The 15,520-nt window shown below is 43.1% G+C and overlaps 2 protein-coding genes across 4 annotated transcripts; both read right to left on the reverse strand.

Annotated features, from left to right (window-relative positions):
• Positions 1–602: 602 nt before the first annotated feature.
• golga5 (golgin A5) lies at positions 603–5,647 on the reverse strand. Of its 3 annotated transcripts, none has more exons than XM_079287155.1 (13): positions 5,505–5,647; positions 4,258–4,920; positions 3,714–3,926; positions 3,406–3,625; positions 3,192–3,315; positions 2,889–3,092; positions 2,588–2,758; positions 2,226–2,354; positions 1,966–2,064; positions 1,626–1,848; positions 1,251–1,350; positions 1,067–1,130; positions 603–996 (listed from the first exon to the last, which is right to left on the reverse strand). In XM_079287155.1, the coding sequence occupies exons 2-13, from the start codon at positions 4,910–4,912 to the stop codon at positions 916–918; spliced, it is 2,283 nt and encodes a 760-aa protein (XP_079143281.1). In that variant the 5' UTR covers positions 4,913–4,920; positions 5,505–5,647; the 3' UTR covers positions 603–915. The 3 variants fall into 3 exon arrangements, 2 of the variants coding, with proteins under 2 accessions (XP_079143281.1, XP_079143280.1); XM_079287154.1 differs by having other exon boundaries at positions 3,714–3,980; XR_013772718.1 differs by having other exon boundaries at positions 928–996; positions 1,626–1,825; positions 3,714–3,980.
• A 1,427-nt stretch (positions 5,648–7,074) lies between these two features.
• rtf1 (RTF1 homolog, Paf1/RNA polymerase II complex component) lies at positions 7,075–15,367 on the reverse strand. The gene is made up of 18 exons (XM_079286676.1): positions 15,227–15,367; positions 13,475–13,585; positions 13,223–13,373; positions 12,323–12,524; positions 12,047–12,164; positions 11,669–11,780; positions 11,446–11,584; positions 11,176–11,353; positions 10,941–11,023; positions 10,755–10,842; positions 10,494–10,601; positions 10,324–10,401; positions 10,085–10,206; positions 9,737–9,794; positions 9,139–9,219; positions 8,923–9,024; positions 8,574–8,688; positions 7,075–8,082 (listed from the first exon to the last, which is right to left on the reverse strand). Exons 1-18 carry the CDS (start codon positions 15,308–15,310, stop codon positions 7,976–7,978), a joined length of 2,037 nt encoding a protein of 678 aa, XP_079142802.1. The 5' UTR covers positions 15,311–15,367; the 3' UTR covers positions 7,075–7,975.
• Positions 15,368–15,520: the final 153 nt, after the last annotated feature.

Below are 15,520 nucleotides of genomic sequence, written 5' to 3' on the forward strand. Positions count from 1 at the left end.
AGTCTTCCGCAGGTAAATATTACAGTGTGTTCATACTTATATTGCGTTTTCCGTTTTTATTCTTGGAAGGTTAGTAAGACGACAAATGGGAAATATTTGTAAATTAAACTTTTTTTTGAAAAAATAGTTAAAGCTAAATGTAATATTTACAGTGTACATTTTTGAGCTATAACCTTTATATTACAGATTTGGACAAATATACCAATGTACCAAAGTCTATTGTTTTATTATTTTAACATCTTATTGTACACTTCATTTTATTTGATACTTATGTTTGTATGTATTTCTTTTTATAATGCTATTATTTTATTGTCACATTATTGGATTCTGTTTGTCTTGAAATGTGCTTTACAAATACAATGTATTATATATTGTATGAAGAGAATATTATAAAGAGTATTTGTTTCATACGGGTGACAAGGGTTTTAAATAAGTAAAAGTAGAGAAGTATGAGCAATAACAGTACCAGCAGTCCTCAGATGAATGCTTAGTGATTGCTCCAATATTAGAAAAGTGCCAGGCTGTGTTGGTTCTTCTAACTCGTTTATTAAAAGATTCTTTTTTTTACATAGTGTTAAATACAATCTCCCAAGAGACCAGAGGTCAAGCAGATGATGAGAAGAACAGATGTGCGACCATGTTAGATTTAATTTCCTTTCAGCAGACCACCAATACATCATACATAATATATCACTCTGTAATTATTTTAAAACTCAAAGCAGCTGTCAGATATTGATCTTTAGTTGTAAAAAATAAAGAAGAAATCAGAGGAAATGTCTTTAATTTATAGCATTTCTGTGCAAAACAGGGAGCGTCGGGACCCAGAGCCCACATTCCAGCAGCTTGTACCATCCTTACATCGAAGGCTGTAGAACAAACACATTTTAAAACACCCAACTCTAAAATTCAAGCCTTCTATCTTCCATCAGGCTGACCATGGTGCATTTCTGGTGTGTAAGTCAGGAGAACAACCATGACCCACAGGTGCAGTAGGGCCTGTGAACAGAAGTTGAAATTAAAACCACGGTTCATCAAGATGGAAAAACGGCATTTTATAAATACTCACGATGTACAGGATAACGAAAACTCTGGCCGCAGGGTAGCGCCTCAAGAAGATACCCAGTCTGATGCTGAAATGACAACACATTCCATCTATTACTGGGGATCATATCTTACACAGGAAACAGTGGAATTACAATGCAGTGATGGTGAGGACAAAAAGAAACAATAACACGACTGGGAAATGTTACCTGAAATGGTCAATGGTGCTAGCTGCCTTGCGTACTTTGCCATACACTCCTGGACTGTCCTGATCACTGAACAGCACGGGTGTGTTTCTTTGTCGTGCGACTGAAAACACACACACACACACACACACACAGTATAAAGCAGGGGCATAGATACAGGTTGCTGTTGCCTCCATCCACAGCAGTACATTACAGTACAGGAGGCCCCGATAGCACCGATGACAAGCCTTAAAATAAATATACAGAACCAGCTAATCTTCTCGCTGATGGTCTCGTTTACTTATGTAGGCCATATAGAGGCTGTTTCATAACCAGCTAAAAGTCCCCCACAGTAACTTTAAAATAAGAAACACTTTGACCGTCATCTAAACCTCATACCTGGTCCCTCCAGACCGCTCATGTTGATGGACGGCCCTCCACTTTGTCCTCCCTGAGTGTTCTTCAGCTGCTGCTCCAGACGCTCCAGCTGAAAGACCAGGGAGCTTTTCTCTGTGCCCAGAGCCTCCAGCATCGTCTGCTTCTGGATCAGCGTCTCCGTCAACTGGTGGAGACGATTCTCCAGCTCTGTCTGGCTGCTGCTGCTGAGAGTCTTGTTGGTCAACTGGAAGTACATCATCAATACCGTTTGTCAAATTTACCCAGCTTCTGTCTGTCATAAAACAGATGTTGGCCCATCCCTGACCCATCACACACATCGTATAGTTATGAAGGGACTGACCTGGTTCCTGAGTTTTTGGATTTCATCTTCTCTGTCCTTGACTCTGCTCTGCAGAGTGGTTTTAGCTCGATGCTGCTCTTCCTCTAGGTACTGAAGCTCCTGTGATTTAAGAAGAATACAGAAACATCCCACGCAAATTAGGAGTTGGATCAGATATGTTCAAATTATGAATGAAGTTTCAGGAAAAATATATATCTGTGACAGTTTGTAATTTGCTATATCTGCCATTTTAAGAAATCATCACCGCCCCCCCCCCGTACCTGTTTGTAGCGCTCAACCTCAACCTCCACCTCCTGTTTAGCCCTGTTCTGTAAGGCCTGTTGCTCCTCCAACTGCATCTGCTGCTCCCGCCACGTCTCTGCCTCCGTCAGGGCCTGATTCTCCAAATCCTACCAGATCAAAACATGTCTCACTTGTACAACTGCGACAGCAACGTCTCAACTGCAGATGTGATACAAACAATAACCTCAAACCAAAGTCAGAAAGAAAACATAAACGCTCCTCACGTCATACAGTCAAATACATTGACAGACCTCCCAGCGTAGCCATCAACCACACAGGGACCAATACAGCATCACACTCATTTGAATTACCACTTCTTCTGCCATTTAAAGTATCTCACCTGTATTTCTATCCGAAGTGCGTGCACTTGCCCCTGTAGTTTTTGGATGTCCTCCCTATGCAGTTCCTTCTCGTGACGCAGGTCCTCCAGCTCCAGAGCCGTGGCCCCGCTGCCTTCCAGGGTGTCCAGACCAGATCCCTCCTTCAGACTGCTGATCAGCTTCTCTTTGGACTAGAGGACCATTTAAAACATTATCAACAACCTTTAAGTTTCGCAAAAAAAAGCCTTATAACACAAAAAAACGGAATCGTAAAAGGACACGGAAAATAAGTGCTGACACTAAAAAGACAGCGAGTGTTACCTGTAGGATGCGTGAAGCTTTGTGCTTGTAGTCCTGTAACTCCTGTCTGGCAGTCTCAGCTGCAGCTTTGGCACTTTTCAGTTGCAGCTGGCTGTCGTCGACCCAGAGCTTCTCCTCTGCGGCTCGCCGCTCTGCTGCAGTCACCGTCTCTGCGAGGATCTGCCTCTCAGCCTCCACTTTGGACAGGCGGCCGGCAAACTCATTCTACACAAGAACACGGATTCAGGAAGTCTAATCATTTCCACGTGTTCAGTCTAGACTTAACTGTCACGTATAAATGAAGATGAAAAGCATCATGTGCACCTGCATCTGCCGGTAGCTGTCTTGCTCCCTCCTGAGGGCCAGTTCAGCCTCTCGCAGCCTCTCCTGTATCGTTTCAAGAGCTTGGGAATGCATGCTGCTCCCCTCTGTGTTGTCTTGCACTATTCTAAAACCAGACGAGGAAAATTATATCTTAACCAATTCCTAAAAAGCAGAATCTGATCTCTATTTCAAAAAGGTGGTTATTAAAGTGCACCTTGACCGTTCCATCTGTGCGTCTTCTAACGCAGCACAGCGGGACTTCAGCATCTGATCGGCTTCATCAAGCCGGATTTTCAGGACTGCAAGTTGACCGTCTTTGGCAGCGAGGGTTTGCGTTAGGTCATCAACCTTTGACCGAAGTTCCCGTACCATCCGGTCGGTCTGAGACTGATCCGAGTTCCATCTGTCTGCACGTAGACGAGCCTGGTTCAATTCTGCACGAGTAGAAAACCACTTAATCATTCAGAGGGACGGGTGCAGAAATGCAGGTCATCTTTGTTCCTGTTGTGTCTCATTTCTCACCATCTTGTAAGTCTTTTGCCCTCTGGATGACCGAAGCCATCTCCTGGTTGAGGGAGGACACCTCACTGCGCAGCAGCTGGTTCTCCAGACGCAAACTGGACAGGATGTGGCTCTGTGGCTCCTCTATGGGGGGAGGAGGAGGAAGGGGGGGAGGCTCCTGCCTGCTGGACTCTAGCAGGACAGCCAAGCCCGAGTCTGAACTCTCAGGTGTGTCTGTGGTGGCCAGGTGGGGGTGAAGAGAAAACATTGTGCTGAGCAGCTGTCCATCTACAGGTGGACAACAATAAAGATTACTAATAACACATTCATAATGTCTAGATGTCCTATAAAATAATATTTTGATATTGATATCACAATAGGGTGGCATTATAACCAGATCATCAACTTCTTCTCTCATTTCACAATCTTTCATGAGCAACGAGCACTTTAGATCTAGTGTATTACAAACTAAATGAAATCACAGACATCAAACATATAGTTGTTATTATTACCAGAGTAATATTCATATTGGTATTAACTGTAATATGTAAGGTATTAATCATACCGTGGCTTTGTTCTTTAGCAGAGCTCTCCTCCGATGTTTTAAAGCTGTGAGCAGACAGTGAGCTCATGCTGGAGGCTCTGGATACACCCCGGGTTGAGGGGGGCGTCGACGGGGCCGAGGGGACGGTATGAGGAGTGCTGGAAGGAGGAGGTGTTGGGTTTTGGGCCTCAGTAACCGGAACTGCCACTTTCACGAGTTCTCTTCTTGAATCCCTCCTGTTGCTGTCTGGAGGGTCCGAGCTGTTCAGAAAGTCAAAGAGCATGTCGTCGTCCACATCCTGCTCGGTCGCTTTTTTGGGCCTCACAAAGCCAGATGAGGTCTTGGCAGAGTTGGGGGCACTGCTGAGAGAACCAGAGGGAACATTGGCCGTGTTGGCAGTACCAGCCAGCAGGGGACCACTGGATCTCTTGATGTTGGCAGCAGCTGCAGCGACAAAGCTTGGTGCATCATCAGAGGATGCATAGGCATGATGCGTCACAGCCGCATGGGTCTTGTACTCTGCAGTGTTATATTCGGGTTTGATAACGGATTCCTCTTCATAGGACAACGAAAAGGAAGATGTCCTCTCGTTTTTAGTCAGGGCAGTGGCAGCTCCCTGGTCCACTTTATTCAGGAAGTCTTCGGCTTTCCCAGCAAAGTCAGTAAACCAGGACATTTTGTATCCTGATGACAGAAACGTTAACAGCACAGTTTGAGGATGAAATGGGCCTTTTTGCTGACTGTGTCCCAACAGGTACCAACATGCTGTGGTTTGAGTTCGAGCCCTTTTTCCATCTATGTCTTAAAACACAAGTAAGTTTTATGGAAACCCAGGAAACATGTTCATTACAGGTGTGAAATAACCATTTGTATTGATCGTGTCTGAGCCTTATTAAATGACATTTCCAAATCTGTCATTTATATCCTCCATCATATATATATATATATATATATATATATATATATATATATATATACTCCCTGCATCTAATATGCCATTGCATTAATTTGGTAGATGCAGTCCAATGCAACTTGCAGCAGGTGCATTTATAACACGTACTCTAGGAGCAAGAGCTAAATAATCCAAACCTGGGAGTGCAACGTTATCTCTGATGGACAGTTAATGTTGAGATTTAGAGTTATTACAGGAGTCGTCAGCAACTAGGATTACGTTATCATAAAGTAAACACAGTTGGTGCAGGATGAGCTCCATCAGTGCTAAAGCTAACGTGCTAGCTGGCTACTAAAGAGGAAAGCTTCTCACGTACCGTCAGACACGGCGTCCCAAATGTCCAAATGTCTCGGGTCACGTGGCTACCGCCGGGGTTCAACTGGTGAACATGGAGGAGAAATGCCGTTTGGATAAACACGCTCAAATGTCATAATATCTGTCAAAGAGGATATTGGTGATCTTCTCAATACGTGGAGCAGGAAGCGCTGCAACGAAGGACCCCACAACAGAGCGCCTTCAGAGACGCCTGATCAAAAATGAGTTTTACAAAACACATCAGCCACCTCCTGGGCCCCGTTCCACGTACGTGTCTAACTTAGTTAGCCGGATACTTTTCAGGATAAGATGACGTAGATCAGGCTTTTCGGTTCCACGAAGCAAGTTCGGCAAAATCACCATGGCAACACATCCAAAAGCTTGAACCTGCTCCAGCGCAGGCTAAGTGAAGGTAGCTGGATAAACTGGTCACTCCCCCGGAAAAAATGGCAGCTCCTGTCATATACGGTAGTCTAATGCGCTTGCGCATATACTGGGGGTTATACGGGAGTTCATGAAATGCATGTAAAGTGAGACACACGGTGATCCATTAAAACCAGCTGAGCAAACTAAGCAGCCTCTATTGCATTCATGTGCAGCTCCCTTCCTCATAGATCCACTGATGAAGGAGGATATTAGTTGGATTAGCGTTTTATAGGGAGAGAGTTCTTCCACATCGCCAAGATCCGTTATCACATCATGATGACTTCATGACTTCATGATGACTATCGATTCTGCCGACAAGAAATCATGTATTTATAAGACCTTCTCGAGCCATACATTGAACACCACACGCCCAGCCGAGCACTGACTGTCTCACAGACTGGATGCAGCCTTGCGCTGTTGTGCGAGTGCTACGTTGTTGTACAGTGTCGGCGATGCGGAGAACATGGGGAAAGCCGCTGCATGCCGTGCTGTTCGTAAAGTTCATTTGGCGCTTAATAAACTTATGGATGTGTTCATTACATTATGGCACATTGTATTGACACACCATTCTGAATTGTGTGTGAGTGTTTACTTGCTCCCATGTCCTCTTGATGGCTGGTTGCATACATGAGGTTAAAGCACTCATAATGATATGACAGTGTTATTAGTACACCAGCACATCATTATTGTAGAACATGATGAAGGTGGACTCATGATGAGAATAGAGATAATCACACAATTTCTTTTCACTGCTTCAATTGATTGAATGTCTGATTATGAATAATACACATACTGATCCGCCCATAAACAGATTCTCACACACGCATATTCAAACTAGTTATATATGGTAATCTACACATTATATATATATATATATAAATAAATATATATATAAATAAATATATATAAAAATAAATATATATATAAATATATAAATATATAAATATATATATAATATATATATGTAAAAAATGTAGGTAAGCAATTTAAACTCAAGGTACTTAATTGCACTAACAATAGTAAATTAAATGTCATTTCAGTCTGTTTAATTAAATCTGATTAAATAATAACCTCAGCTGGTGGCTCGTGTCTCACATTTAGATTGGAAAATAGACAAACTGACACAGACGTTATGAAACAGTGCCTCTTTATTTTTTTCCCGCACTCACTCCAAAATGTATATTTACATGGCATGCCACATCAACACAGGAACTGACTATGGACACAATCGATAACACGTAGAATCTGCTCTGGGAGTTTAGGGCAGGAAGAGTTGTCCAATGAACAACCAACAAAGAGAGAACAGAAAGGAAGCAACACTTTTATAACCAGTCATAGAAAAGGGTTCCTCTGAAATTGAGTTGTTTCAAAGACTTAAAAAGTGATAAATGTCCAGAACTTTTCACATTTGTCATGGAGGGCCAGAGCCACGGTCGCGTCAGAGATAGTGATCAACTACACTCCGCAAAACAAAACTCACAAGGCTGTTAAAAAAATCAGGATGGAAGGGGCAGAACAGATGATCACACATATAGCAGGGAAAAGATTTTGGACAGTAAATCTATTGTTGAGGTCAAGCTGGTCAGCGCCAATAGATATCCAGTCAAGTCATTTCAAAATACCTCAACAATCTAAGTCTTCGAGCATCGTCTCCTTGTTCAAGGTAATGAAGCACTTTGTCCTTTCAGGAAAATAAAAAAATGGAGTGGGCGCCAGAAGATCCCAAAAAAAGGGGGGGGGAAGAAGTTAAATACATAAAAAAAACACAACTCAATAAACAAGTTTGTGTGTGATAATGCAAAAAAAATAAAACAACAAATATCTGGACAAGTTTCCTCCGAGAGATCCTTTGAGAAAAATGTTATCTTTGCTCAATCAGTATTTCCTCTGTGTTCAGATAAACAGTCTGTATCAACATTCAAACATACGTCCTCTGGGAGTCACTCACTCTCTCAACCGCACACATATACACAAACACACACACACTCTCTCTCTCGCACAGTCAATTACACATGCAATGTGGTCACTGAATGACGGACTACCACATCAGATCAGGCCCCTCCTCTTCTTGTAGTCTTCCAGGTTGAGGGACCTGCGAGGAGCTCCGTCCTTCACCGGCAGCGCGTTGGAGCTCACGGACAAAGACTTCGCCTCTGCAGAGCACAAAGGTGATGTTGATACGTCTCGTTTCTAGAGTGCTGTGGTTAACATACCACAACCAACATTGTGCTGCAGCCAAGTAAAGCATAGGGCCGGGCAATATATCGATGTCATGATACGAGGCTAGATATCGGCTTCGATTTTGAATATTGCACAAGTTCTTTTCCTGGTGTTAAAGGATGCATTACAGTAAAATGACGCAATTTCCTTAACTTACCAGACTGTTAAAGCTGTTTTTTAAATTGATTTGCCTTTACCCACTTCGTCAATGTATCCACATTACTGATGATTATTTATCAAACATCTCATTGTGTGAATATTTTGTGAAAGCACCAATAGTCAACCCTACGGTGTCGTCACAATATCAAGGTGTACGGTGAAAAATATTGTAATATTCTCCATATTTACCAGCCCTGGTAAAATATATACACAAGCTGAGCCAGTAAAACATTTTTTTAAAAGCATTGGTAAAAGATAATCTCACCTGCATTGGGAACCTGTAGGTCAATCTTAACGTCAAAATCATGAACTTTAAACAAGTCCTCTGAGAGGTCAGTGTCCGGCTTGGGGCCATCTTTGTCTTTTGAGTTTAGTTGACCCTGTAATGTGCCAAACAGAGGAAAGATTAGACATTTAGATACTTTGAATAAAACAGTATCTTCCTGCAATTAACAAATCAAAATCTGACAAAAAAAATGAAACGCCCCACAGCCGGAGCATCACCACGGAACTGGTGCAACAAGCACGCAGCTTCCCGTCAAAAGAACAACGTGGACACAAGCATCTTCTATGTGAACGCACTGGGAGTGTCTCTTATTGCTTCTCCTGCTTACCAGTTGGTTTATGTCAGCGCCAGAATCGTCCGTTGCCGACCCAGAGCCGTACTTCTGGTTCAGGTGAGCAAGAATAGCTGCGTGGACTGAAGGGTCTCTGGCCTGCAGAACCGAAACGAGCCGGTGAACAAAAGAGATGAACAAGATTAGATTCAGCAGTGCTTTTGAGTTTGTACATAGTGGACATGTTACATGAAATAATCATAGGAATCTTACATTAGACACCATGGTGGGTTTGCACTGTCTTCGTGTGAAAGGGTCCATTTGTTGGTTTTTGGCATTTTTTTGTCCTTCAAGCTGCGAGAAAATAAAGAAGTAAATACAAATGAGGTTATCTGAACAGCAGTTGGTACACTGACTGACCTGTAATGATAACAACTGCAGTAAAATCGACACAATGTTATTGTTTGACATTTGGGTGCTTTATGTTACTTCAGCATGGGGCACACAGGACTCCTGTCTCCCCACACACACTGCTGTTAGTGGGCTTAAGTGAACAGCAGTCACGTTAGAAAAACATCTGCATAATGTTTCCAGATCTTGGTGGGTCGTAAATAAGAAAGGAACCGTCCCCTCCAATCCTTCAGGAACATTGTCGTTGTGCTTGTGTCGCACTCCTTCAGTGCAAACAGAAACTACGGGATGTCAACAGGATGCGATATTGATGTTTCAAGCAAATACATTTTCATGCACTTCACATTTTTGTATTTTGAAGCACAGTTTTCCCTTCATCAATTCCTGAACATCTTTCACCGTCCCAGCCTGAACATCAGAAATCATCAGTCAAAGCAGCATATCGATGAAGGACACTTACCACAAGAGCTTTCTCAGATTCAACGATGTTCCAGCTTCTGTTCCTCTGATTGATGTAGCTGGATGATAAATACAACCAAAAAATGATTCCGTGTTAAAACACAATCGGCTCCATAATGTTAAGAACCGTGTATAGAAATATGACACAAACAATAATCACGCATTGTATGGTTTGAATGTTGATGTTGTGAAATTTCCATTTTTTCTTTCCCAGGATGAAATATTTTAGGTAAGCTTTTGCAGCTATAAAAACATTTTTTTTAATAGTTTACAACCATGTGTCTGAATCCTGAAGCCCTTGTTTTATTAAAAAGAGACATAACAACAGCTATAACCGTGGCTTGTGTACCTGATGGCAGAGATGCTCTTGGTCCTTTGTCTGTCCAGAGCCTCGGCCCTTTCCTCAAGCTCGTTCAGCTCATCCTGGATCGCTTTCACTCTGTCACCATCTCCGATCTCTTCTGCCATGGCCTTCAAATCAAAATGAGGGTAAACATGAGTAAGAAAGAGTCTGATAGATAAGAGTTAGGGTCACTACAGATTCCCGGACAAATCTTTGACAGTTGCTTTCAGCAAACCGTCCTTTACCTTGTCTTTGAGTAACTGCGTTTTCTTCATGGCATAATTCGGTGGCGCTTTTCGGAATCGGTCCTTCTCTTTTACAATCTGCAGCGAGTAAAGACAAAACATACTTGTGTTCCACCGCATGATGCATGAGACCAGACAAAAGCCATTAACACCTGGAGAAGAAGACTTACATCCTCTATGTCTTTGTCATTGAACTTGTGGTTCAGAGCTTCTTTGATGGACTGCTCCTTTTTGGTGATCTCGTCGAGAGTCGGTACTTGCATTCCAGCAACAATCATCTGGAAAACAAAACAAAAATCAAAACCCCCAAACGTGAAATCCTTCTTCACAGGCTGAGCAGACGGCTCATCGTGTGTCTCTGGAAGAAATTCAAGATCCTACTTAAACTGATGCAACATCTCATAGTTTTGCTTTTTCAAAAACACACTCACCGCCTCTTTCCACTTCATGAACTCGTTTTCCATGAACTCCTGATTTGATACAAACTCGAGCCGGAACACCCGCGTGTCACCGCCATGCCTGAAGAAGACGGACACCAAAAGGTCACGTTTTTGGTCAGCAGGGACGATGGAAAAGATACTCGATGACCTACTTTAATATGTATTAACTATACCCACCTTAACTGTAATCCCTTGTTTGTTCGCGTTGTTCCAAGTTGGTAAACCTTCGCCGTCTCTACCACGTCCACAATTTCAGCAACCTTTCAACAACAAGGGAGGACTCAAATTAAATCAAACGTCACAAATCAGACCTCATTTAATCCATTTCTCAAGAGTCGCGGCTCTTCACTATCACCATTATAAGCGAGCACATCATCTGATATTGAACACGTTCCCTAGAGCCCAGGCTTACCCTATAAACTGGTTTGCTGCTGCTGTTCCCGATCCCTATCCTCACAAAGCAGCCGGTCACGGTCTTAGTAAAGAAGGGCATGTGGCACCAGCGCTCCAGCTTGTGTCGGGACAGGCGGACCCTGTTGAGCTCATCGGGTAGTGAAACAGGCTGCGACTTGGGTGGAGTTTCTTCTTTACTGTTAGCGGAACACAAGACGTCAAGACGTTACTTGAAAATCCAGAGAAAAGTGTTGCGTGTTATTGTCAATAAGAGCAGAAGAAAACTCACTCGTCGTCATCGTATGACGATGAACGGGAACTCCGGTCACTTTTGACGGAGGACTTGTCATCGTCTTCCTCCTCTTCCTCCTCATCGTCAGAGTAAACCTCGCTGGTCTTCAGGGGCTGCCGTTTGGCCAACAGTTCCGCTGCTCACCAAAGAGATGAAATGTCATCTTTTGATACAGACTCAACTGTCACAAAAATCACAAAGAAGTAAAACTCACACCAACCTGTTTTGTTTTTCTTCTTCTCGCGCTCAGCTTTGAGCTCTTCCATGGCCTGAGACTTTTTGTCGAGTTTTTCGTCGCGTTTGGATCGTCTCTCCTTGTTGTGTGACATAACCTAGAGACGGGAGGATATTGCAATCAGACACACTCAGCATAAAGAAAGGGTGTAATACCACCACTGCATTGGCTTAACCTCATCTAAAGAACAACAAAATCAACACAAAATAGAATCTATAAAAAAAAATACTGACAAAATGCAGAGGTTGTTGAGCACTATTTTAATATCCAAGCACCTTTACTGTGCATGATTCTTAGAAGTGGAGCACAGTAAAACACATTTTTGTCTAATATTGTTATAAATGTCCCTGAAACTGGACTCACCACTTGTGTGTCTGGAATCTGAGATAGCTTCCTCTTTTCTTGCTCTTCCTCCTGCTTCTTTTTCTTCTCCTCTTTGTCCTTCTTCTTTGCCGTCTTCAGCTTTTTCTTGATTTCAAAACTGTCAAAAACAAACATCTTCTTCAATAATGCGATCAATGTTAACGTGCCAGACTCTGCCTTAATCTTATTGCATGCATGTTTATTCATTTAGGAACATTTGAGTAAAAGCAGAACCAATGCTGTTTTTAGATAAATGTAATATTCTTTCCCACTCACCGTCTCTTTAGCACCTCTCTCTTTTCGATTCTGTTGAACAGCTCTTGCTCTCTCTCTTTCTCCGTCATCTGCTCCAGGCGAGCTCTGTCCTCCGCGTCTCCCATCAAGTCGTCGTCGTAACCGTCCCGGAACACCTCGTCCTCAGAGGAGTCCGAGTCGGAGCTGGAGGACGAGCTGTTGCTCTCGGAATCAGACACCTCGCCTGATAAAGAGCGATTCATCGGCACAAATACAAATCAATCAGCGGAGTTCAGTTCCTATCCAGAGTGCAGACCGAATTCTACCGATGTATTTTAACCCAATGTGCTCCTCGTACACCAATTTCACATGTCTCCTAAAAGACTTTGTGTACAACTCTCAGCCGTGAGACGTGCATTTTAAAAGGTGGATACTAAGCAGCTGAAATCTAACTGCTAGATCTAGAAGAAATATTTGTATTTGTTTACTTTGTTGTTTTATTAAATCGAATGGAAGCAATAAAAGATCTTTTTTTTCTTGTCATTTTTAAATCATCTTGGATATTTGCTCTGGATTTTGACCACGTTTCCAGAACTATTTCTCAAAGACTTTCCCCGTTTTTTTGTGACAGAGTTCATAAACACGTGGACCCACGATATAGCTTGACAATGTAAACAAATATACTATTAACAGCTTAGATGTTACATTGCGTGCCAGCTCGGATAAAAGGGATGAGTGAGTGAGTCACCTAATCCAGGCCACCTGATACCCGTGGACATGGCACCCTGGTGATGTGTGTAATCTAAAGTTCAGAATATGTTTCGCCACTCTGCTTTGCACTTTATGTAAGACGCCATTAACCCGAGGACGTGTGTGTCAATTTGTTGACAGCGAGTTCCTTGACTCAAGAGTTTTTCCCCCCATTAAAAGCTGAAGACGTACCCTCCTCTGGTGCAGAGCTCTCAGCTGAGCTGTCTCCATTTGAGCTGCCAGACGCCGTTGCTTTATTAACCTTCTTCTTTGTCACATTCTTCTTGTCAGACCCTTTCCCTGGTTTAACCTTCTTCTTGCCTTTGGTGCCACCCACGGTCCACTAGACAAAGGGGTGAAAAATTCAGTTTGATTCTTCAAATAGCTGTAGCTGTCCAACAGGTTGTTCTGTCCCAAACAGAAAAGTGAATACGACTGTCATACCTCATCGTCACTATCGGATGTCTCGGAGTCTGTAGAAGCTGCAGGTTTGCTGACTGGCTCTTCATGATCACCAGAATCAACCCTCTTCCTCTTTGCCAAAGACAGGAGCTCCTGAAAATGAGAATGCAGCGATGTGGTTCAGAAAGAGCACCCAGTAAACTCATAATCACCCGTGGAAAAAGGAGGAAAATGCCTCCTGCGAGTAAAGCCCTGCTCATACTTAATAAAATGTGTCTTGGATCCAATCCTGAGTGAACATCTTAAATACAGGTGAAAATAAACCCAAACCGCATGGAAGGTGCATTGGGATCTAATTTTTCAAGCCACATGCAGAGCTTAGACGCACACGGCCCTTGGTTATATTTAAGGGCCGACTAGTCTAGCTTGTAATACGCATATAGAGGGACAAACCTCCGGTAACAAACAACATGTGAGCAAACAAGAATGAATACCGGAATATGAATTCATCCCTGAGACAGATCCTACACCGAAGCAAGAATGTGAAGCTAAATAACAAAAGTGTATGTGCTAAAAGCTGAATTCCTTCTCTGCTGTACGATTGTGGAAACGCTGCAGTCCGTAGAGATGGTCCCAAAGTAGGGATGCACTGATCCAGTGGACCGCATCGGTGGCCGATTCACATGTCGATGTCATTATAGAATACAGTGTTTCTACTATCAGTCGCAGCGGGCTGATGACAGAAACACTCTGTTTATAGCTGCAAATACACCCCTGGCCTCATGATATATTACATAAAAACGCATAGAGGTTTGCAGCTCGTCTCGTATTGGATCAGTTCTTTGTATCGGCAAAGTCGAAGTATCAGAATCAACACTGGGAGAGACAGTGTTTTAAATACTGCAAACATTTGCTCTGCATTAGCTGTCTTCATCAAGGTAATCTCAAAACACAATCGTAGAACATTAACCAGCCCATATACACACACACAAATAAAATCCTACTGATGATTTGGGCAACCAAGGGAAACACTCTTCTGTTTATCACTACCTGTGTCTGTGAGCTGAACTCTTTGGTAGTGTACTGTCAGGTACAATGCACATGTGGGGTTTAATGGTGAGTTATAATGAAGCTGTACGTGCATTACAGCTCCTCAGACTGACACTTTAGACTGCAGAGAGCTCCTTCCCGCCGCTCAGCCAAGAGCTTGTTTGACAACAACACCGAAATAGACCTACAAGCTCTGCGCCCATGACGTCATTCGGCAGATAAGGTTGTTGGATTCTTCGTCTCGCTAATTCAAGCGCGACTCAGTCTCCATTTACGACTTCAGTGTGTGCAAACGTTACCGCTCTCGTTCACAATCTGAACACGAACAAACAAATCCCCCCCAAACGGTGCACGGGCAGTTGTCAAGCAGATTATCAGTGAAAGGCCCCATGGCGCGGCATTTTGGTGGTTGATGATGATCGCTTGCGTTTGGGGCATCTCTCGGAGTGTAACCTTTAACGTTAGCATAACTTAGCAGGCTAATGCAAAGACACTGCGTTTTAAACAACTGCAAACGTTCCGCCGTCCTGCAAACCTTAGAGAGACACTTATGTCATTGGGAAGGGGTGTTTACTGAGAAAGAAAGGAAGCGAGGACTGTAAATAACACAGGCCCAACTCTCAGCTGGTTCAAGCAAGGCAAACCACAGTCCGTTAGCACACATTAGCTTCGCCTCAAAGTGCTCACAACTTAGATAATTAGCGAACTGTTGTAACAAAATCTGAGGAAAAAACGCGCACCTACCTGATCTAAATTATCATCACTAGCACTGTCCTCGGAGTCAGAGTCAATCACGACTCGACCTTTCCGCTTCTTTACATTCACCATGATTAGCTGCACTAGCTAACCTGCTAGCTACCTCTGTGGCGTCTAAATGTTTGAGGCTAGCCTTTTGCTTGCTAGTCTGGAGCTAGTTGGCTCTGCAGTCCGTCACACAAAGGCAGTACTGAGCATGCGCGCTCGCACTGATATCACAGTTACAATTGGGGTTTATGGCTCTTCCAGAGAAATAAAAAAAATGTGTATGCTTGCACACTT

This window comes from Melanostigma gelatinosum (genome assembly GCF_949748355.1).
Source record: "Melanostigma gelatinosum genome assembly, chromosome: 16".
In the NCBI taxonomy this organism is placed as follows: domain Eukaryota; kingdom Metazoa; phylum Chordata; class Actinopteri; order Perciformes; family Zoarcidae; genus Melanostigma; species Melanostigma gelatinosum.